This window comes from Pituophis catenifer, unplaced genomic scaffold (assembly GCF_029215685.1).
Source record: "Pituophis catenifer annectens isolate HBS135680 unplaced genomic scaffold, rPitCat1.0.hap2 SCAF_3, whole genome shotgun sequence".
Taxonomy (NCBI): Eukaryota; Metazoa; Chordata; class Lepidosauria; order Squamata; family Colubridae; genus Pituophis; species Pituophis catenifer.
The window spans coordinates 164,963,018-164,987,787 of NW_027256883.1; the positions used below are offsets into that span (position 1 = coordinate 164,963,018).

Below are 24,770 nucleotides of genomic sequence, written 5' to 3' on the forward strand. Positions count from 1 at the left end.
ACACCGGACAACGGAAGACCAGCTAGATCTTCTAGTTTCCGGCACTGCCGCATGCAAAAAGGCCAGCTGATCATCATGCGCGCATGTGCGTCAGAAACCCGGAAGAGGAACTGGTGCTGCCAGCCTGCCAGATGACATGGATCCATGTGCCACTTCGGGCACGCGTGCCATAGGTTCGCCATCACAGTGCTACAGCAAATTTTTCTAGGTCTAGAAATTGCCTCCAGATGTTGCTGAACCAGATGTTTCTCTACACCCTTCAGCATTCATGCTTTCTGGGACTGTTGGAACACTAGCCCATCAACATGTAAATACCATGGAGTACATTAGATATGATAACCAAATTTGCATTACTGACATTGGAAAATCGGGAAAAAAAGTCAACCAATTTAGAAATTGCCAAATTTAAAACAAATCTGTTTAGATGACAGGCCTCCAAGGAAATATTTAATTTGTATGAGAATGAGCTGATTGTATTCCATATTCAAACTTACTTTACAATATGGCTTGCATAAGATTATGCACTCACTGATCCCAATATTGACTACGGCATCTAGTTCTAGGTACCACAGTTTAAAAAAGATTTAGATAAACAGATTCAGAAAGGGAAATAAGAATTAGCAGCGGATTAGAAACCAAGTCTTATTACAAAAGATTTAGGAATTAGGAATGCTTAGCTGTGAAAAAGAAAAAAAGGGGGCACGGAGGTATAATATTCTTGTATCTGAAGAAATACTGTACCTGAATAAAAAGGACAAGACCGGTTCTCCATCATTCCAGAGTGCAAGATGCTCTATAATCATTTCAAATTATAAGAAGGCAAATTATAATAGAACGGAAAGGAAAAAAAACTTTTCCCCTTAATATTAACTTTGGCATTTATTCATAGAAGTGGGGATCTCCTCCACTGTTCTGACAATAAATGTAAAGTTTTATCATTGCTTGATTTGATGCATGAATTCAATTTCCATTATTAAAATGTTTTATTATTTATTGCCCAACCATAATCCCAATGAAAATAAATTGTTAATGAGAGGAGGGGATCACAGAAACTCATTTTATCATTTTTGTGAACTGCACTTATGAGAGTTTGAGGACTCCTGCTATATATAACTTTCTACTGAGCCTGCTGATTATGTTTCCCAATTGACTCTTTCAAGGGCCAGCCTCAAGCACTCTGATTGTCCCAAGGTGCTGAGACAGCTAGGAAACGTACTCCTACAATTGATCTTAGCCAAAATGCTGAGAAGTGATGACATAAAACCTGACATCCTTGCTAGTATCAAAGATCAACATCTAGCCAAGAGGATGGATTATATGAAACAACCACGAAGGGTTTACCATACTCAAGACTCATGATAGCTGCTGCAGTGGAGGCTTTCCTGCAACAGTCACTTTCTTAAAAAATGCTGTGGAATCCTTCCACAAGGAAGTTCTTTCCGTTCAAGTAATGCTGCTTTGCAGCCTTTGCTTTGGGTGGAGGGGATGTTCAGCCATCTTCGTTTATCCCAGTGTTTCTCAACCTTGGAAGCTTGAAGATGGGTGGACTTCAACTCCCAGAATCCCCCAGCCAGCGCTGCTGGCTGGGGGATTCTGGGAGTTGAAGTCCACCCATCTTTAAGCTACCAAGGTTGAGAAACACTGGTTTATCCAGTGTTACTGCTTGAATGTTTGAGCCCATTGTTTTCTGCAAGTGGTACTTTTGTATTCCAGTAGCTTATTTCCAGTAAGTAAGCACAATTTAGGCATATGTGTAAAGTAAGACTGGTCCTTTCCTTGTAACTAATTTGAGTGGTTCACTGGGCACCCACAGATTCCAATTTCTCCCTGCTGGTGCTTACCTTGGTAAGTGTGTCTGATCTTCCTTTCTGAGCTATTATGTCAGTATTAGGAAATTGAAGAGAAAGGTGACAAAAGTGCATGCATCGTAGGTGTGGTGTTTCTCTATAACTATCTACTTCAGTCAGGTAATGGAGGATGAAGGGTACCAAACTCATTGCTATGATGCTGATAATGGTTGTAATACCACAATGGAATCCTTCATGATATGGTACCTTTTAAAACTGAGTCTGTGTAGACTAATGTTAATGAAGACTTTAACACATTTTTATGTTGTATTCTTTCAATTCAATGGAACCTCAAACAGCTCAACGTAGACTTTATCACTTGAGGCACAAATGACCAGTGTCAAATTATCCCACTTCTAATATTTTACACAAAGTCTTTCGAGAAAAAGCTCTAATGCTGGGAAAGCAGGAAGGAAAAGAGAAGAGGAGGACAACCAGCAGCAAGATGGGGGGGACAGTGGCAGGGGCATTGGGAGTGCACTGTTGGGAGACTTGAACAAACAAATTAGGGGCAGATCATCATGGAGAAAATCTAAGTGGTAGGAATCGAAAATGACTCAATCATTTAAAATAATCAAACAATCCTTTCAATTCAAGTGAGTTGAAAATAGGTTTCCATTCTTTTAGTTGCAATTCAAGTATTTAGCCACAGGGATAAATGTTAACTTAATTCTCAGATTTCCAGTTGTCCTAAGAGAATGCTTGGGACCCTCAAGAAGCAAATTTGATAAAAAATAATAATAATAATAGTCTTCTGGGTTTGAAGAGACTATATTTGGAAACTATAGCAACCATGACAAGAAAATTCGGCTCTGAAATGGGCATTAAGTCTCCACCCAAAAGCTCAGTCAAGTCCATTTGAGAGTCATTTGTGCTGCTTAATTAATCTGCCACTTCATTGGCATCCATTTGAGAGAGTGGTGCATTTAATCGATCAAGCTCGTCTACCTGGGGAGGGTGATGCAACATAATCTCTTGATCTTCTGCTACGTCTTCACCTGCCATTACAAGGTTTGTTAGAGATTTGCTTCTAACACACTGGAAATCAACATGCCGACTTTTTCCTTCTTCCTTTTCCCAAGACATCTGGATGAATGGACGTTGAACATAGTTATAGATAACTTCAGAGCGTCCTCCAGGCCTCTTTTTCACTTTCTCCTTACAAGTGGGGTAACCTGAAACACAGTTATTCTGGTATAATTCAGCTGCCTGCAATTACTGCGAGTTCAATTCTTACCAGGCTCAAGGTTGACTCAGCCTTCCATCCTTTCTAATGTAGGTAAAATGAGGACTCGGTTTGTGGGGGCAATAAGCTGACTTTGTATAAAATATACAAAAGTATGAAGGCTATTGCTTAACGCCTTGTAAGCCGCCCTGAGTCTCTGGAGAAGGGCGGCATATAAATAAAAATAATAAATAAATAAATAATTATCCTCCCAAACTCTCCCCCCCCCCAACTCCAGTCCCTAGGTGTAAGCTTAATTATTTCTTCAAGTAATAAATATTCCTAAAAGGATAATATCCTCCTAAAAAGGAGACCATTTGGCCTGGAAGGATTGATCCCAAGACATTTTGAGGCAGAGACTAGACTGAAAAAGACTGACACAAAGAAGAGACTTTCTCAGCATTGAAAATATAAATGGAACTGACTCATGTGTTCAGTACACAAAACTGAACTATTATGTCTAGCTTGGCCTTGAGTCAGGTTGCTGCTGCTAATTTCAGAAGGGAGGAGCAGGCTTTATATAACATCCACCCACCCCACCCTAATGGAAAACTTCAGAAATAGCCAAAGCTGAAGGAATGTTAAGCATAAGGGTTTGTCAGGAACTGACAGGGTGGGTCATTCCAAAGACCTCAACAAAATGTATCATTTAAGGAATCTGCAAAACTACATAGGGCTGACTAATAAAATCAGTAAATTGATGTTTTGAAAAGGAAAGTGCAGCTACTTTCCTTTTTAACAGTTTGTATTACTTAGGAAACGCTTTACATACCTTCAATGCCAATTCTTATATTTTTGAGGCCTCGTTCTTTCAAAACAGTTTTTGCAACATCCCGATTCTCAATGTACTTGAAGAATCTGTAGAGCTTAGAACTATACAGAACTTGGAGGTGAGAAAAAAGCCACATGAATTAATGACTATGAGTACAGCATTAGTGAATATGAGTACAGTAGCCATTCTTAAATTTGCTGAGATAAACAATAATTGGGCAACTTTTTTTTCAAAATTTTTAAAAAACAGTTGAAAATATTGGTGATTTCCAAAGACCCTATACTAGCCTACAAGGAAGACTGGCAGTTTCATAATGTCAAAAGGCCTCCATCTCAGATACAATTTCTATTTTTTCCCTTGCTCCTATTTCTGTAAAAGCAGAAATGTTTACTTCTTTCCCTTAAATTAGGAAGTTCCTGCTTTTCTCAGAAAATTCTTGCTGTGGTTCAGCAGCCACAATGTGATTTATTTTCCCTGGAGCAAATTCTTGCCTCAATATCCTTCTGCTCTGCCAAGCAATACTGCAGCCCTGATGAAGCTTCTCTCTCATTCCCTTCCCATTCCATTGATTCTGCATCTTGCTCAGGGGTGAAACGCTGATCCGGTTCAGACCGGATCAGCCGATCCGGTAGCAATGATGGCTGGTAGTTTGGAGAACCAGTAGTGATGGCAGCTGGAGGCTCCGCCCACCCACCTTAGCCTCTGCAGCCCACTGGCCTCTCTTGCCCTTCTCTTTCCGGGTGCAGCACTTCTGCTTGTTGGGCCACTTCCCCACAGCGCTTCTGCTGGTGCCATCACGCAAGCCTCCCATGAGGAAAAAGAGAGAAAAAGCAAAGTGGCTGGCTGCAGAGCTGCCAGCTTCAGGAAGTGGCCCAACAGGCAGAAGAGACACGCCCAGAAAGAGACTCTCCTTCTTGAATGTGCCGCCACCATCACCGCCCTGGTCCATGCTCTGGCTGCGCAAGCGCACTCCATTTATTGCATTCATTCATCAGTGGCAGGTTGGGTGTGCGCTTGCGCAGCCGGCGCGTGGACCAGGGCAGCGATGATGGCGGCACATTCAAGAAGGAGAGCAGCGCCAGTAACTTTCGGGCACTTGCCTTCCCTGGCAACCAGCTGCGGGAGAAAGGTAAGGAGTAGGACATGCCGCGTGGTGAAGGGCAAGCGGGCAGTGGCTCCCCGGCAAGGCTGGAGTTGGGGAATGGTGCATTCCCTGACCCGGTTGAGACAGGTGGTGAGCAGGTGGCAGCTCCGGGGCTTCAGTGAATGGCGCATCTCTGGGCCTCAGCCCCCGACCCAAAGCGAAGGGAGAGCGGCTGGTGAGAGGGTGTCAGAATAGAAATTTAAAATGTTTTCCTACCGGGTTGTGGCGTGGCTTGGTGGTGGTGGGGTCTTGTGATTGAGTGTGTGTGGCTGTGAGTGACATTGAGATGGCCACACCCACTTAGTCACAGGACACCCCCCCATCAAGCCACACCCACAGAACTGGTAGGGAAAAAATTTAGATTTCACTCCTGATCTTACTCATGGACCTTGTAATAGCCTTCTGTTTGTGAATGTTTTACTTAGAACTTATCTTTTTTGAATTCCCCAAAGAGGTTTAGCATCTTGCTTGCCATCTTGTTTTTCAAGGTGCTAATGTTCTACAGAAACTCTAGTCCTTCACTCACCATCCACCATTCAATGGTGGATGGTGAGTTAGTAACTTTCTGCCAAAGTCACATCTGGAAAGGCATCTGAACAGAGAAATGCTGTCTTGCCACCGCTATGTCTTTGCCACCCTGCTGTTGGCTTTGAAATGCAATGTAGACATGGCACCATACCAGTGGTGGGTTTCAAAATTTTTTACTACCGGTTCTGTGGGTGTGGTTTGGTGGGCGTGGCATGGCTTGGTGGGCGCGACAGGGCAAGGATACTGTAAAATCTCCATTCCCATCCCACTCCAGGGGAAGGTTACTGCAAAATCCCCATTTCCTCCCGATCAGCTGGGACTTGGGAGGCAGAGGATAGATGGGGGCGGGGCCAGTCAGAATTTTTACTACGGGTTCTCCGAACTACTCAAAATTTCCACTACCGGTTCTCCAGAACTGGTCAGAATCTGTTGAAACCCAACTCTGCGCCATACCCACTAAAAGCCTATGAAGTTTTTCAATGCATTGATTTATATATTCATATTTCTTCATTGCTCCACTCAGATATGGCTTTTTATCATTTATTTGCATCCTGCCTTTATCCAACAGGCAGGAGGCATCTTCTTCCTCTTATTTTCCCCACAACAACAACCCTGTAAAGTGGGCTTGACTGACAGAGAGTGACTGGCCCAAAGACACCCAGCTGGCTTTCATGGATAAGGAAGAACTTGAACTTACAATCTCCTGCTTTCTAGTCTGGTGCTTTGTTCGGTTGATTGGTTTATATGCCACCCATCTCTCTGTCGAATTGTAAGGCATTTCATACCCATATCACTTTCATAATCATATTTTACAAAGCGTTTAAAATACCAGTGCAGAAACTTCAGGAAGCACTGTATTTTTCCCATGGAAAAATACTGCTGTTGAAAGAAACAATGTAATATTCCTGTAGCAAGGAAATTATCTATCACCCAAGCAATTAATAAACTAAAATTGTACATTTATTGCAAAGATTATATTATGTAATTTATAATGGTATATGACCTTAAACATACAGTTTTACATTCAGCAGTGTAGTATGTCCTGATCAATATGACTTTTATATTCTTAACTGTAATATTGGGATGCACAGACCCTTGGAAATTGGTATTTGCACAAGACACTATCAGAGATTTTTTTTAATAAAAGTGCAATGTTATTTTTACTTTAAAAAGTATTTTATGTAACATTTAAAAATACTTACTTTGTGAATATTCTTCCCCCATTGGAGGTGGATAGTCTTCATCCCAGTCCACTATGTCTTCATCCGTTAATACGACAATATGACATTCACGCTCTCCTTTTTTAGCACTACTAACCATTATTGGCAGGATTAACTCTTCCAAATAGCTATCAAACTGCTTATGAGCCCCATCATTGGACAGTTCATGCAATAATGCACCTAAGGAAATAAGATATATGGATTTCCTGAATATGGCTGAATATTATATGTCTAACTCTATCAGTCTCATATCAACTCAACAGCAAGATCTAGCACAAAATATAAAAGCATATAAATGTATAGAGCAGTGATGGCTAACCTTTTTTTCCTCAGGTGCCAAAAGTGTGCACACACCCATAATGCAATGCCCCCCCACTTGCCCTGCCCCCTACACATGGGCACATGACCCCCCCGCACTCCCCCACCTCCTGCGCATGCATGACCCCCCCAGTGCTCCACCGCCCCCGTGCATGAGCACACGACCCCCACACCCTGTTTTGGGCCTAGCAGGCCTCCCTGAAGCCTCCTGGAACCAAAACCGGGATGTGTGCGTGACCCCCTGACCTCCCGCGCATGTGCACGCATCTCCCACATGTGCAGTAGAGACCCAAAAATCAGCTGGCGGGAGGCGTGCGCGCATGTGCGGTGGAACTGACTTAGGGCGACAGCTCGCGTGCCCGCAGAGATGGCTCCGCGTGCCACATGTGGCACGCATGCCATAGGTTCACCATCACAGGTATAGAGAATTGATACGTTTCTCCCTTAAGTGAGTGTTCCTTACTTTAAATCTCTCCAAAAGGGACTGAGCTTTAACTCTCAAAATGCTAGCCAGCATGATCAATGGACCCATGATGGTTATAAGATTCTGGAACGGAAGTTAGCATATCTGGAGAACACTTGTGTGCGGAAGGCTGTTATAAATGCTGTTATACTTACTTAAATCTTGACACTTGATTGTGTTGAAATCAAAATTGATGCAAAGATAGTCACAAGTGTCTCTGAGATCAGGAATAGAAATTCCATCAGGACAGTGAATGATTCCAGTTTTGTAATAATCCTGAAAAGTCAAGGGATAAAATATTATTATTAATACATTTCCCCATCAAAAACATTCAAAATAGTATACACAGGCAATTGGTCATCTACTGATAGTTTAGGCATATTGTTATGCTTTACATATCGTTGGTACATAATGACAATTATTTTCTATATTTTTTTAAGAGCTGACCATTAATAGTGTTATATCCTTCGTCCCTCCCTGAATAATGAATACAGAATAAATCATATGATAAAAATGTGACATTATATATGTGTGTATGTCTCTGTGTGTATATATCATGTTCAACTTTGACTTTGTATTTGCTAGATGAGTTGAATTCTACTTCCAGAATTCCAAGTCTTTTCCTATGTGGATTTGGGATTCAAAGCTCAATATATCATGGAGAGCAATCCATCTAATGTATTAGGAGCAGACAGATCCAGGTTCAGGCCTGCTCTTAACCACTGTAACTCACTGGGTGATTTTGGATCAGTCACCCTATCTCAGCCTAACCTATCTAATAGGGTCGATGTTGTGGAAATAAAATGCTCCAAGATCCCTAAGCAACTGTGTGAGCTCTTAGAGGGAAGATAAGATATAAATCTAACAAATAAAATTAAATAAAATTTTCTCCCTCAAATGGGGAAAAATGAGAGAAAAATCTGAAGTCTAAACAGAATAAAAATACTTATCAAGAAAATCAGAATTCCCTTGAAGTTGAAAGCAACAACAGGAACTTTACAAATAGGAGGAATAGCTCTGCTTCTGGAATATCATGGAATTCCTCACCAGCACAATCCGAAAAACAGCGGAACTGATGCCTTCTGCAATTTCATATTCGCCCTTTTCATTTGGACGAGTGAAGTTATATTCTCGTCCTGGTCCGAACATTCTGAAAAACAGAAAGAAATTAAGGAAGGAAGATCAGATTAAGACCACTTAAGCAAATAATAATTTCTATATTAGCAAGCTATTATTGGGGACTATCATGAAAATTATCTAGCTTTTACTAAATTTTTATTTTTTGAAGCCTAGAAATTGTGATTGAATTGCTAACACTGAATAGGAAAACTAGATCTAAGCACTTGATATAATTTTACAAATACCATTCATAGTCCTGCTTAGTCTGGCCATACCTCTATGATAGGAAAGCATGTAGAACAGCTTCTGGAATTCTTTACACCTCGGAGTCACTTACCTTCCCAACATTGTATCAGGATGGGCTATGAAAATTTGTGGGTTTACAACAAATCTTGCTCCATCTACAATAAGAGTCACTTTCTCTGGGGCTTGGACTTGTGGACTATTGCTCAAGTTGTTAGGATTGTTCCCAGACTGTTCTTGTGTACTGTAGTAGCCTTGATTTCGTTTACTCCCTCCTGGGAAGAAAATAATATTGGCATATTCAAAGCCATTAGAACATAGAGAACTTGCTGGGTGAAAAGCAGATCTGAGCTGTTCTTCTAAAGACATCAGATATGATCAGCATCTGAATAATTGGCATCAATGATTAGATTTGAAAAGTCCACCTATAACTCAAAGTGATTATTTTATTTGTATCCTGCCTTTATTATTTTTATAAATAACTCAAGGCAGAAAACATACCCAACACACCTTCCTCCTCCTATTTTTCCACAATAACAACCTTGTGAGGTGGGTTAGGCTGAGAGGGAGTTAGAGAGCTGAGAGAGAGTTACCCAGCTAACTTTTATGGCTAAGACAGAACTAAAACTCAATCTCTGCCTTTCTAGCCTGATGCCTTAACTACTAGACCAAACTGGTTAATGAGGTTAATTATATTTAATACATGTTTTTTTCTTTAAATAACCCTGTTATCCCCAGCATCAGGGTGGAGTTGGGGCGACTGAATGGAGTTGAGCATTTACTGGCCAGATGCCCTTCCTGATGCCTATGTGGAGCTCACAGCAGATATTTTCTCTTTGCATCCAGAGAGAGAAATATTTGTCACTACCTAGGATTGAAATCACAGCCTCTTGATTTTGAGGCGAAACTCCACCTCTAGTCCACCATGCCGCTCAAACGATATTTAATACATTAATTATGGGTTAAAACAGAAATACCCCAATGTCATAAGAAAAAGCATCACGGGTTTAGAATACCTATAGACAGATTCTTCTAGCTGAATTAATATAAAACAATGCAAAATTGTTCCACACTTCCTTTTTATGATATAAAAAAGATGGAAGAGTCCAGATGGAAATTGTGAATGGCTCAACCTTTGGTACAGTTCATGTCCTAGGCAGGTTGATTACATAATAAAAGTATTGTGTTTAAGGATCTGTAGTAGTTTGATCAGACAGAAGACTGATTCACACTCTGCATTAATGTTTCTATAATTATATAAATTTTCACACAGCTGGTATGAATTTATCTAGGGATAGAACTGCAATCTCTTTGTTTTCATATTTAGCTCATTTCATTTGATTGCAATTTATCTATTTAGGTTTTACACTTTCAAAAAGAGACAAATATAACCTAATGGGCTATGCACACCACAGTGCATCTTAGTCACAGTATGATAACAACTGGTTAACGATTCTGTGAAAATGTGGTCATTAATAACTTGATCCCAAAGAGGTACACAAGACCACATTTTGTGGTACATTTTATTTTTATTTTTTTAAAAATGGTTTTGTCCTTACCATGATTTCTGCACAAAGGAAACATGTTAATGCTGTAACTGCCCTGCTTCACACTGCCTTTGTCCTGATCATGGGTTGAAGAAGCTAAATTCTCAAGTTCTTGATTACTCAGTTTCTCCATTCCACCGGCATGACTAATATTCACTGGCAGTCCTACAGGAAAGAAAAAAAAGGATTTACATCACGACAAAATCTCTATCTATTCTTTCCTCAAGCAACATGCAGATGCTTAAGGCCATAGGCAGCCCTTGAAGGTCCCTCCGCATGCTTTGCTAACACAAAAGAGGTAGAATGGACGTTGTCTTACCTGAACGTCCCTTTTCTGGGCGCTGCGTACACTATCCATGCATGGGTTAATCCTTCAGTGCTTGGCAAACAACTGAGTGAAAACAAAAGGCTTTTGTTCCCCTTTCCGGCTCCCAAGCCACGCCTCTGGTCCCATGATCCCCCAGTCTGAACGAAGGCGCAGCGGACAAGAAACCACACTATGGTAACATAAACACTCAACTTTATTAACTCAACTTAACTTAAAGAAAGGGATTAGTCTCAGCCATAACAGTGGCAGGCAGCCCTAACGGGCGGGATATGGATAGTGTACGCAGCGCCCAGAAAAGGGACGTTCAGGTAAGACAACGTCCATTTTCCTGTGCGCTGCTCCCACTATCCATGCATGGGATATACCCAAGCTTAAACTCCCTGGGTGGGGGGCTGACTGCCCCCAGAGTCCTCCTCTGTCAGTACTTTTTGCAGGATTCTGCGGCCAAAGGATGCCTCAGCCGAGTTGTAGGCATCTATCTTGTAGTGGCGGATGAACGGTGTGAGGGATGACCACGTTGCAGCTCTGCAGATGTCCACGACCGAGGCTTGGGTGGCCCAGGCCGCCGTGGTGGCCGCACTGCGAGTCGAGTGCGGTAGGATCTTGCCGGGGGTCGGTTTGGCATTCAGGTCATATGCCAGGGCGATGCAGGCTTTGATCCATCTGCTAACTGTGGCTGCTGATATCTTCTGACCCATGGACTTTGGGTTGAAGGAGACCAGGAGTCCCTCCGTACGGCGGAAGGGAGCGGTCCGTTGGATGTAGAGGTGGATGGCACGTCGCACGTCTAGGGTGTGCCACCTCTTTTCTCTGGGGTCGCGAGGTGAGGGGCAGAAATCCGGCAGGATGAGCTCCTGAGCTCGGTGGAACCACGAGTTGACCTTCGGGATAAAGGCAGGATCCAGGCGTAGGGTCACCGTGGAGTCGTGGAAAATGCACAAGTCTTTGCGAACTGACAAGGCCGCTAGCTCTGAGACTCTCCTCGCTGAGGTGATCGCCAGCAGGAAGGTCACCTTAAACGATAGGTACTTAAGCGATGTCGAGTCTAGGGGTTCGAAGGGGGGCCCGGTCAGTGCCTGCAACACCAGAGGTAGGTCCCATGAGGGGTATCGGTGAACTGTGGGGGGGCCGCAGGTTGGTGGCCCCATGCAGAAACCCCTTGATGCGTGGGTGGTGCGCGAGGGATTGGTACGGAGCGCACGCAATGACTGTTGACAACGCCGCTGTCTGTCTCCGTAGGGTTGCGGGGGCCAGGCCCTTGTCTAGGCCGGCTTGTAGGAACCGAAAAATGTCCCGAATGGCGGCTGACGTGGGGTCGATGTGCTGTTGGGCGCTCCATCGACAGAACGCCTGCCATGACGACTCGTAGATGCGGGTCGTAGCTGGACGTCTGGCCGCCTGGATAGTAGCAACCACCTCGTCTGGTAGGCTGTCCTTCTTCAGGATGACCCGTTCAAGTGCCAAACGGCTAATTGGAGCCACTGGGGCTCTGGGTGCGTGACTGCTTCTTGGCACAAGACGATCTGCTGTGGTGGGATCAGCCATGGCTGTTCTACGGACAGTGCTACTAGGTCGGCGAACCAGGGTCTCCGGGGCCAGTTCGGGGCTACCAGGAGTAGGTCGGCTTTTTCTGCCAGTAGCTTCCGAATGAGTCGCGGGAGCAGCGGGACTGGTGGGAATGCGTACAAGAGACCCTCGGGCCACTTGCAGCGCAGTGCATCGTGGTCCTCCGCTTGTGGTGTCGGGTAGCGTGATACGAAGCGGGGAAGCTGAGCGTTGGTCGGGGTTGCGAAGAGATCTACGACCGGATTCCCGAAACGTGAGGTGAGTTCTTGAAACAGGTGAGGGTGGAGCTGCCATTCCGCTTGATCTATTGTTTCGCGGCTGAGCCAGTCCGCCCTCACGTTGGTTGCCCCGGAAATGTGATCTGCTCTGATCGAGAGCAGGTGTCTCTCTGCCCAGCTGAACAGCTCCGCGGACTCCTTCATCAGGGTACGGGACTTCGTGCCCCCCTCCCTGTTGACGTGTGCCTTGGCCGAGATGTTGTCGGTCAGGATTAGGACGTGATGTCCCTGCACCGTCGTCTGGAAGTTGCGAAGTGCCAGTCTGATCACTCGAAGCTCTAGGAGGTTGATGCTGCACTGACGTTCTTCTTGCGACCACTGACCTTGTGTGACTAGGTTGTGGAGATGGGCTCCCCACCCCCGAAGGCTGGCGTCGGTGGTGAGTATCAGACGGTCTGGCTCTAGGAAGCTGGAGCCCTTGAGGAGCGACGGTGATGTCCACCACCTGAGTGACCTGCGGGCCTGTAGAGTGAGGCGAACCTCCTTCTTGGAGTTGGCCCTTCCCGTTCGCTGGAAAGGGAGGAGGAACCACTGCAGGGGTCTCGAGTGTCTGCGTGCCCACGGTACGATGCCGAAGCAGGATACCATCTTCCCGAGGAGGGTTGATAGGTGGATTAGAGCAACTCTCCTCCTCGTTAGGCACTGCAGAGCTAGGGTTCGGATGCTTTGGACTCTGTCCGGTGATAAGAATACCTGGCCTCTGGTCGAATCTATCAGTGCCCCCAGGTGAAGAAGTCTGGTGGTGGGCAGGAGCTGGCTCTTTGCAAAGTTTATGGTGAAGCCGTGATCCTGGAAGGTCTTGATCACCCTCTCCATGTCTCTGTAGGCCTGGCTGGGCGTGGACGACAGGATCAGAATGTCGTCTAGATAACAGAGCACCCGGATCGGGGCGGCTCGGAGCTTTGCCGCCACCACCGCTACCAGCTTGGTGAAGGTGCGGGGGGCCGACGAGAGTCCGAATGGCATCGCGCGATATTGGTAGTGCCGGCCCGCGTATTCGAATCTCAGGTACTGACGGTGATGCGGGTGAATTGGTACGTGCAGATAAGCTTCCCGGAGGTCGACTGATTGAAGGAAGTCGCCCTGTCTCACTCCCGCTAGGATGGACTTGAGGGAGTGCATCTTGAACCTGCGGTATCGTACCGACAGGTTCAGGCGCTTTAGATTCAGTATGCCCCTCCAGCCCCCGGAGTTCTTGGGAACCAGGAAGAGGGTTGAGTAGAATCCTGAGCCCCGCAGGCTGTGCGGGACCGGCTCTATGGCCCTGACCTCCAAGAGGTGGGCAATCTCCTGTGCCATTAGGTCCTGAAGCTCCGAGGATTGAGGGGTTGGACAACGGACAAACCGGTGGGGCGGCTGGCCGGAGAATTCGATGGACAGTCCGGAAGAGGTCGTACGCCTTACCCAGGAGTCCGAAGTTGAATTGGCCCATTGTTGATGGAAGAGGATGAGCCGTCCCCCTATGGGCCCCGTTGCCCTGGAGTCATTTTCCCCTTCTGGCGGGCTTAGGGCCGGCACCACGGAAGTTGCGTTTAGGCTGCTGGTGTCGCCCTCGGTCTCGGAACTGTTGTCTGTCGTTGAATCTGTCTCCTCCCTGGAAATGGGAGCGATGTGAGGAGGACCCCCTGGGTCCAGCGCCTGCTCGAAAGGGCTGCTGGGGCGGGTAAGGCGTGTACCTGCGTTCTTGGCGCCGGTATGTTGATGGGAGGATCTTCCTCTTGTCCTTCCCTTCAATCAGTAGGGGTTCCAGCGGGGCCCCGAACAGATCTGGTGCTTTATATGGGGAAGCCGCCAACTTCCACTTGGCTTTGAAGTCGGCTTTCCATGGTCGAAGCCAGAATAGTCTCCTAGCCGTAAGAGTTGAGGCCAGCGCCCTTGAGGCGAACTTGGCTGAGTTCAGGGAGCTGTCGGCCGTGTATTCGGTGGCAGCTATTATCTTATTTAGATCTTGATGCAATCTAGTGTCCTCCGGTGGGAGTCTGTCCTGCAGATGACGGAGCCAAATGAGCGAGGCTCTATTGAAGAAGGAAGAGGCTGTCGCGGATCTGATTGCCCAGCCAACAGCCTGGTGCGCCTTGCGGAAGGCCCATTCCATCCTCTTCTCCTCCGCCTTGAGTGTGTCTAGCGGGTCGGTGGAGATCAAGGAGCTGGAGGCTAATGCTGCCACCGGCTGGTCTACTGAGGGGAGAACCAGGAGGTCCTCCAACTCTGGGGCAGAACAGTAAAGTTTCTTATCGAGGTTGCTGGGTGTTGCCAGGGAGGCCGGCTGCACCCAGGGGTTCTGAATCACGTCTGTAAACAGCTGTGGGCACGGGATGTAGTCCTTCTGTGGTTTTGACGACTTGAAAAGGGCGTCGTGAGGGCCTGCTGTTGACGTGGAGGGTGTTGTGACATCTCCTGGCACTCCAAGGTTGGTTGTGAGTCGTGCCTTGTGGAGGAGCGATTTGAATAGGGCCGGGCGGAAGAGGCCTGTAAAGGCCGGGGTGTCCGGTGCTAGGCCCTCGTCCTCCGATAGCTCCATCTCCTCTGGGCCCTCCTCCGCTTGGTCTGATTCGTCTGATGATGAGTCCCGGCCTCGTTCTGGGATGGGGTGGGGCTGGGGCTGGAATGGCCGTGGCTGGCCCGGTGCTGTTTGAGCGGGCGCCTGGGCCGCCTGCTGCATTGTTGTCGTGAAAAAGGATGACAGGGCCGCTGAGAACATGGCCTGGAAGTCTACTGGGGGTGCCAAACCCCGTCCGCCCTGACCTTGTGGGTCTGCCCTTGACGGTGTGGCACTTGCCTCTCTAGCCTGGCGATGCTGGATTGTTGCAGGGGAGGTTGAAGCTTCCAGCCCGGGACCTGGAGCTGTCTCGATGTGGGGTGTTGTGCGGGACGGCCCAACCCCCTCCGGGGTTCTAGGAGTAGCTGTGATTTCGGTCACAGACGTAAGCCCCCGTTCCGCCTCTCTTGGGGAGATGGGGGTAAGCTCCCCAGGTGCAGGATCCCTGGGTGGGATTCCTGAAGTCGCCTTGTGCGCCCTCTCCCACTGTCGCTCTAGGGCGTTGTGCCTCCTCAGGGCGTCCCTATCTTGGAAAGGAAGGGAGCCTTCAGAGGCCGCTCTGCTAGCCGAGCTCACGTGCCTCTTTTTTGACTTCTTCTTCCCCCTTCTTTCGCTTATACGTGGTGGGCTTAATTCCAGTTCCATGTCTGACGATGGGGGGGAACGAGACATGGCTGAGGCGGCTGGCGAATAGTGGTAACGACCTTGCCCAAGCTCTTGTTTGACACCCCTTCCCGCAGTGGGGGGGGGGTGCAGGTCTGCAGCTGGCTCCTTGATTGGGAAGGGAGGCGCAAGCTGGAAAGCGATGCCCAAAATGGCGGCCCGAAGGTCCACCAATATGGCGCTGCCCCACGTGGCAGACTTGGCAGCGGGCTTACAATGGCGGCCCGAGGGTCCGGCCAGACGCCGCGCAGTCCCCTAGCGAGGGGTTGTTCTGTAGTGCGGGGGGGAGCTTGTCTGACTCTTCAGCGCTTGTCCCGCCTCGCGCCCTTGCTCTGATGCCGCTCCGCGAGGCTCAGCCTTGTATGAAGCTTCGGCTCCTCGCCACGTGGGCGGCCGGCGCTTCCGGCTCCGCCGGCCAGCTGATGAGCGCGCCGCCTTTGATGGAGGGCTCCGGCGTGGGGGCGATTGGATTGAAGCCCCCCTTGCCAGCTGGAGCAGGTGTAGATCGGCCCGGGAGCTCCGCCGGCCAGCTGATGAGCGCGGCGCCGCTGCACGAGGGCTCCGCGTGGGGCACTTAGCCTTGAAGCCCCTTGCCGGCTGGAGCAGGCGCAGAACGATCCGGTAGCTCCGCCGGCCAGCTGAGGGGCGCGCCGCCGCTGATCGAGGGCTCCGGCGTGGGGGCGATGTGTTTTGAAGCCCCTGCCGGCTGAGGCCCCTGGTAGCTGGAACGGCTGGGGACTGGCGAGCGAGCGTGTGAGCGCTCTGCTCCACTCCCCCTCCTATTGCAAGGTCTTTCAGCGCAGACGCGCAACAGAAAGAAAACGCGAAAAGGGAGCTATTCAAAAATAAAGAAAATTCCTAGGCGCTCAAAGGAAAGGAGAAAGCCTGTGAAATAAGAGTTTTAAGGAAAAAGGAACACCCACAGAACAATACTTTAGAAATCTGTGGAGCTCCAAAAATCACTGCAGTGTTTGCCAGCAACTGAGTGAAGACTGGGGGATCATGGGACCAGAGGCGTGGCTTGGGAGCCGGAAAGGGGAACAAAAGCCTTTTGTTTTCACTCAGTTGTTTGCCAAGCACTGAAGGATTAACCCATGCATGGATAGTGGGAGCAGCGCACAGGAAAAAATATATGAAGATGCAGTATAAACCCTGGAATCTCATATTACCCATAAAAACAAAGACAAGGTGCCAAAGTCTCTTAACTACCATATATGTGTGATATGTTCCTACTCACTTTCTGTGCCTTAATTCAACTATCCAAATTTTAACAGCAGCTCATGGCTTCCAACAAAAGATGGCCAAAATCATCAACTAATAAAACCTGAATGGGAATTGAGACTGTGGTCTCAGCAGCATATTCTTATCTCAGCTTGACTCAATTTGGTGCCCACGAGATATGTTTAGCCTGCACAAAGTATATATGGAAACTAGAAGGCACCAAGCTGGGGAAGCCTCTCTAATCACTTCACCATGTGGGCTATGACTTCATATGATGTTTTTCTCTCTTAGAATTTAAATGTTTTTGTTTCATACTTGGCCTTTACATTTACCAAAACATTTTACAAAGATCTAGCTCTCTGGAGAAAATTCTAATGTTGTGCAAGGGGATGGAAAGAGAAGAAAAGGATGACCAGCAATAAGGTGGACAGTCTGTGTTACAATGATACTGAGTGCATCATTGGAAGATATGAAAGATCATTGTAGGGAAAATCTATCCATGTGGTTGCTAGGAGTCAGCAATGACTTGGTGGCATCTAATCAATCAAACACGCAGGTAACTATGAATATTGATTTCATACAAGATCTTGTTCTACATACACACATGAATGGGGAGAAGAACATCAATGAAGTGGATCACATGTTCAGGTAGTGAAAATATCTATTCTGCTAGATGTGTTCTTATTGGAAAGCTTACCGGCAGATTCCCAACAGGTTACACCCAGCAAACTAAACCAGAGACATGGCCACTAGTATTCAGATTTGCACACCATCCAAAAGAAGTAGCCTCATTAATCTTATGTCCCTGGCTGTTTGAAGAAATAGCACATGGGAATAATAAATATCTAAATTAAATAAATGTAAATCGATTTCCTTTTTTGTGATAAATTCACTTTTCTGTTACATATAATGTTGCCTATACCTTCTTAGCCCAAATCATTGGGAAACAGTGTCTTTTGGGGAAAGAGGTGGTTTGAGTTAGTTTTGACTCTTAACAACAAGATTTCAGAAATGACTTGCCATTGCCAACTTCTTAGGGCTGAGAGTGGCTTTGTACTTAAAGCAGGACTATAACTCACAGTCAACCAGTTTCTAGCCTGGTGCCTTAACCATCACACTAAACTGGCTCTTTTAACTATAACACGAAATAACATCTAAGTTTCTAAGTTAGCAGCTAATAAAAACATGCAATACTGTTAAACAATATTTAAGATAATATCGTAAATCTAATGAAATATCTATTTGTTTTTCCAATCTTCCAGTTAATCATTTTTACTAGCAACCCAAAACTGTTCTATTGACATACTCACATTTAAAAATAAATCCAGTTCTATAAATAGTATCACGAGACAGTGGCTGACATATGAAATGTGTTTAATTTCTTTTCTCAACACAGCACATTTCACTGCATGACTCAGAAACAACATGCAACTTACATAGATTTTGGTCCAGGGATTTGCCTTTCTGGCTCTTCATCTTCCTACTTAAAATCATCATCAAATTACAGTATGGCTTAACCAGCTACAGAAATTGAGAGATATTTTTTGTCAACGAAACCCTCATCTTGCTTGATGAAGGTCCAACAAACTATTCAATTTTTTTGCAACTTGACTTAAGGAAGATATGTGCTTAGTGTATTTTGGAATTCTACTTATGATTAACATATTACATTCAGCCTTTGTATGTATACTGTATACAATAGTGCCGAATTTCATGCATAATGCCAAGCCTTGATCAACTATGGTTTATTGAACTAACCACAATTGCTAGGTTTGAACAACAAGCTGAACCAAAATCCCAACAAGGCATGTGGCAACTTAGTTTGGACTATGTGTACAGGGGAATGGTTGCTAGGTCTGTGCATGCTTCCAAAAATGATGTGAAGGAAATGCTTTGGAATATTCAGAGGCCTGAAAAGAATGCAGATATTTCAAGATATCTACTATTAAAGTTAATGCAGCTGTTAAAGCAATGGCATGGGGGGGGAGGAGGCTGCATAGAACCCTGCAAAAAAAAAATCATTCTGCTTTATTTCTGAAGTACGTACAGTTCTAAGTTCTACCATGGAAACCAAATGTGATTTGCTGGCCCTCTCACGTTACACTTTCTCCCAATATGGAAATATTAAAGGCATGCTCATGTTTCATTATGAAATATTAAATTTCTATCAGGATATGTTTATAACCACTACAGAATTGGTTCTAGAGCTCAGTGCTTCTGTATTGATTAGTTTCCGGATTGACAAGGATTCAGGAGACGTTTTTTTTAAAGAATCACCTTCCAGCTTTCCAGACAGAGGCTGGCAAGAAAAAAACCCACAAAGTCTCACATTGTTTTTGCTTCTCTTATTGGGGCCCGTTAGATAAAATTGAACAGGCTAACAAATTGGTGATGAACTTACATATCCTTAGATATAAGCATTGATGTTGGGGACCTATCATTGGTAAAGACAGCTGGCAGAGAGGCCACTTTCCAGGAAGGGCCTCTGTATCATACAAGAAAGACTTGAAGGCTGGTGGGGATATTCTGGTAACTGACTTTGTAAAATATATTCTAAGCAGCGCTCGCAATAGCACTTAAGACTTATTTACCGCCTCATAGTGCTTTATAGCCCTTTCTAAGTGGTTTACAGTCAGCATATTGCCCCCCAAAATCTGGGTCTCATTTTACCGCCCTCAGAAGGATGGAAGGCTGAGTCAACCTTGAGCCAGTGAGGATCAAACTCCTGGCAGTGGGCAGAGTTAGCCTCCAATACTGCATTCTAACCACTGTGCCACCACGGACACTTGCCACCATAGCAAGTATCTGAAGGGGAAAAAAAAAGATGAAATGGAGGAGAAAAAAGTAAAGCCCACAAAAGGATACATTTCTCATTTGTTAAAGATGGTCCTGGATATATACAGATGTCCAATTATATAAATTATTATTATTTAAGGATAAGTAAGGAGAAAAATAAAGCATTAACTGCCCCCTCTGAAAGAGTCTTGCCACTATAAACCCTTTAGAATTGGGTCTTTTTTGTGCTATGCTACCCCTGTGAAACTGCATCTGCCATCCACTTTAGGACCAGGGAGGCTCCAATTTTTTTCAATCCAAGAAAGCCATCTAGAGCCGGTTCTTCCAAGGAGGTCCTTCTAGAGCAGGGATGTCAAACTCAATTGCATTGAGGGCCGCATCAGGGTTGTGTTTGTACATTTACCATTGTACATAAATGGTGAGAAGGTGGAGAGGGTTGGTAGTTTTAAATTTCTGGGCATTTATATCTCAAAGGACCTCTCATGGACTATGAATGCTAACATGCTTATGAAGGAGGCACAGAAGAGGTTGTACTTCCTGAGAATGCTCAGTAAGATAAATCTATCTCAGCATCTACTTCTGTCCTACTATCGCAGCACCATTGAGTGTCCTGACATACAGCATTCTTGCATGGTATGGGAGCAGCTCTGTAGCGGACAAAAAAGCTGTACAGAGAATCATTAAACTGCCCAGAATATCATCGGACTCCAGCTACCAGGCCTGGATGACATCTTCGAATCTCGCTGTTTGAGAAAGTTGCATAACATTCTCAGAGACTCTTCCCATCCTGCTTACAATCTTTTTGGACTATTGCCTTCTGGCAGAAGATACAGAACAATTAAAACTCGGACCACATGTTTTCTGAATAGTTTTTATCCCAGAGCTATAATTGCACTCAACAATGAACTAAAGGGCCACCATCAGTGAGCTGTTGGACAGCATTACTTGGTCTGTTGTGTGGATGCTTGGGTGGTTTTAGGGGTGGGGAATTTGTGGTGGGTGAGATGTGTTTGGGGATTGTTATGTGTGTTGGACCTGGTCTTTGGGTGTTAAGTGAATTTCGTTGTATGGGTATACTGTGTATACACGTACAATGACAATAAAGTTGCTGTTAATAATAATAATAATAATAATAATAATAATAATAATAATAATAATACTATCATCATCATCAGGGTTGTGTTTGACCTCGGGGGGCCAAGTGGGCGTGGCCGGGGCGGGCATGGCCAGCTTTACATCACTCATGTCAACAGCACCTGTGGTGGCCCGGGCGGGCCTGGGGGGAATCCTCCTGCAGCCCTCTGCCAGCAAAAGCAGAGCCCGGGAGGGACATACACATCCTGCCCTAGCTCTGTTTTTACTGGCAGAGGCACTGCGGGATGGTCCTTCACTATTTCCAGGGTGACCCTGGGGGCCAGATCTAAGCACCCTGCGGGCTGGATCCGGCCTGGGGGCCTTGAGTTTGACACCCCTGCTCTAGAGCAACGGTGTCAAACTTGCCACGTCACCATCATGTGACGTATCATGACATTTTTCCATTCGCAGTGAGCGTGGCCTGCGCGTGACGCATCCAGCCCGTGGGCCACCAGTTTGACACCCCTGTGTCTAGAGACTGTGACTGTTTATATTATAAACAGTATAGAAAAAGGTTTTCTTGGTGCATTAAGATTTTGTTATAATAATTTTATTAAACATTACAACTAAAAAAATAAAAACTAACACAAACTAAAAGAAGCCCTGCAAGAATAAAAAGAAACAAATAGAAATGCAAAGCTCATCTAAATATAGAAAGAAAAGTAAGCAATTCAGATCACTGTATAATTGATGGATAATGGCTGCTCTTCTAGCCTTCTAGCATTACTAACTCTGCAACCACAGAAGCACAGAGGAGGACTCCTTTTGTTCTCCTGCTATTTTCCATACTGTTGATATATAATTAAAAGGAAGAGCCCTACCAAACCAGCAACTCTTCCCGAACAACATTAATACTTAAATAGCAACAGATATAGACAGGTGAATAAAAAAAACATCTGGAGAAAATTTTTTTGCTTCAAGCAACTTGTAGCATAGCAAACATATTTCCAGACATTTACTGCTTCTTTCATATTTATTTGGAAGACAAGAAGGTTTGAGAAACAGTCATTTTTCACCAAGGAAGTTTTAACTATCAGAAAGCAGAAATTATTAACGTCCTCTTTTTCAGAAGAATGGATGGAAAATTTTGAGCATTGGAAATAACTTGGAAAGCCTGATGATTCCCCTTCTGCCACATTAATTTATTAGGAGAGGTGTGGCATGCAGCTCCCACTTGATCCTCAAAGGTTAATTTCCTATAGGGAATCTTTAGGTGGTTTGGATTCCCTATAGGTTAATCTATACAGCAAGAAAACACTTTTATTTTATTCGAGAAATGGGAATGGCTTATTAAGTGAATACCTTAAATCTATTTATTGAGACAAATGATCTATTGTTGCAATTTTTAATGTAAACATCACTGCAAAGTGGAAATGTTCTCAGCCAAACTAGCATGTGAAATCCAAGCTATAAGGGCTTCAAAATCCTCTATATTACAGTACTAGAAAATCCTTTACAGACATTATTTACAAATGTAATAACAATTTAGAATTCATTTTAGAATATGCAAAATCATATGCTAAAAAAAATCTAAGGAGTCATGGCAAAAGAAATGGGAATGTCTACTACATGAATATCAATAGAAGACTATCTTGGCATTTATTTATTATTCATGATTTACACAGACATGGGGGATTTAAAACTACAACTAATTCAACACAAAATATCACTGTATTTCATGCACTCCCCTATGTGTCTTTTTCTGGAAGAAACTAATGGGTCCAACTGATGATTAGAGATGTGGTACTCTAGATGCTGATTCATATGTTACAGTGATGTGTAATACTGCATTTCCTTTTGGACAGAAAATATTTTACTTAGCAGTGGGACTAGATCAGCTCCAAATCTATTCCAACCATTTAATTTAATGATTCTATAAAAAGAGATGACTCTCCGGCCTCTGCTTGAACACATCTAACAAAAATTGCAACATTCTTGATCTCATCAATACAGAAGTCATTGAGGCAGGGATAGGCAATTATGGCAGCTTTATGACCTGTGGATTTAAACTCCCAGAATTCCAGAGCCAGCCATGCTGAGACAGGAATTCTGGGAGTTGAAGTCCTCAGGTTGTAAAGTGGCCATATGGTAGTTGTCCACCCTTGCATTAAGGATTAAATCCTTCAATTTACCTGTTAATCAGGACCTGAGGCATAGCCCTGCTCAGGTGACAGAAAGCAGAGTAATGTGCCAGGCATGACATTTTTAATGTTTCCTTTCAAACTTCCTGAATTTGGTTTCTGAAACCTGATCTATCATTTTGCTTTTCTGATTTATTTCTCAGATTTCACAGCATCAAGCAATTTGGGAATATGGTACACTTAGTTTATCACAACACAGCAGATTTTGCTACTATTCTTTACTCTACATTGACAATTTAAAAAAAACAGGTTAGATTTTTAAATTGCTTTTTACCTTTTGTTTTGCCAGCTACTTTATGTTCACATAACAGAAAAGACACGTATTTTAAAATATTCCTACATAATTTACCTTAATGTAAATTAATTGTTAAAATAGTGTTGCAAAACCTCCGTCTCAAATTATATTTGTTCACTGCTAGGGAAAAAAAAAACCTAATATCCAAAGCAGTTTATCTGAATATCGGCTGAATAACACCGACAAATTGACTGATAATTCGCCCTAGAAAAACGAATGGATCCGAAATATAGTATTTTCCCCCCTACATCTCGGAATTACGTGAGAGTAAATCTCTATATTTATGTAGATAAGAATTAAAAGAAGAACGATACCATAAAATTGCAATGTACGATACCATTAACCTTGGGAAGGGCTTTCGTTCTTCATGGAGGAGCATCGCCCTGGAAGAAGGAAGGCCATTGCCGAGTCCAACCTCTGCCCAACCCCGGGATCTTTTAAGGAGGGATCGCAAGAAAAACGAACTCAAGATCCTTGCTCGCTTGGAGCTTCTCCTTGAAGGCCCCGCCTTGCAAGAAACCTTGCAAGAGAATCTCTCCAACACAAAACCATGCACATTTCCTCCCCTCCTCCCATAATTTATTTTTTCTTTTGGATGGCCGTTTCAACCGTCCTTAGGAGATTCTACATTCTGATGTTTAGCCTTTCCGCCGATACTTTTTTCCATGCCTCAATTACGTAATGCGATCGAGCTTTAAAGGGCAGAAATCTCAAAACCATTGAAAAACACTTTCTGTTTCTTTCAGGCCGCAATTACATATATGCGTGGATAACTTTGCTCTGATCGACATTAATTTCTATTCTGGACTCAAGTTCATACAGAAAAATGTAGAGAGGCAATTATTTGCATCTACTTACCGGCATTCGCTGAAGGATCCCACTTAATGAATCAGCGCTGCAGCTTGGAAATCTACTTTCAATAACGATGTGGCTAAATCCAAGCGGCAGAAGAGCTGATATATCCCCACCTCTTCTAAATCCAAACGATTATTCATGAGCATTATTTCAAATTAAGAGTCCCTGCCCAGTAAAAGAAAAGAAGAGAGAACATGTTTATACTGTACAGTAAGCACCTTTGCTCTGGGAATACTGCCCTGCAAAAGATGTGAATTCAAACTGCATGCTTTAAAAATTGCAACAACCACTGTTTTATTTATTAATTTTTATTTGTATTTATTAAATTATTAAATGTTATGCCCCCCATTTCCCCTACCAGGAGGCTCTTTTTTTCTAATTGTTAAATATATTAAATATATTTTAATAAATTATTTATTATTTAATAAATATATTATAAAATCTATTTAACAGTTATAAAATATTTTATTCCCTTATCTTATATTGCTCTATTAATGTATTATTGCCCCTCTTTAACTGAGGGGTTCC

At 44.5% G+C, this 24,770-nt stretch overlaps 1 protein-coding gene across 2 annotated transcripts; it reads right to left on the reverse strand.

The window, feature by feature from the left end:
• Positions 1 to 1,616: 1,616 nt before the first annotated feature.
• Positions 1,617 to 24,324, reverse strand: KCTD20 (potassium channel tetramerization domain containing 20). 2 transcript variants are annotated; one of them, XM_070939703.1, is made up of 8 exons: positions 24,246 to 24,324; positions 10,439 to 10,591; positions 8,974 to 9,154; positions 8,565 to 8,667; positions 7,673 to 7,793; positions 6,719 to 6,916; positions 3,845 to 3,955; positions 1,617 to 3,022 (listed from the first exon to the last, which is right to left on the reverse strand). In XM_070939703.1, exons 2-8 carry the CDS (start codon positions 10,557 to 10,559, stop codon positions 2,730 to 2,732), a joined length of 1,128 nt encoding a protein of 375 aa, XP_070795804.1. In that variant the 5' UTR covers positions 10,560 to 10,591; positions 24,246 to 24,324; the 3' UTR covers positions 1,617 to 2,729. The 2 variants fall into 2 exon arrangements, with proteins under 2 accessions (XP_070795804.1, XP_070795805.1); XM_070939704.1 differs by lacking the exon at positions 24,246 to 24,324 and adding an exon at positions 18,458 to 18,534.
• Positions 24,325 to 24,770: the final 446 nt, after the last annotated feature.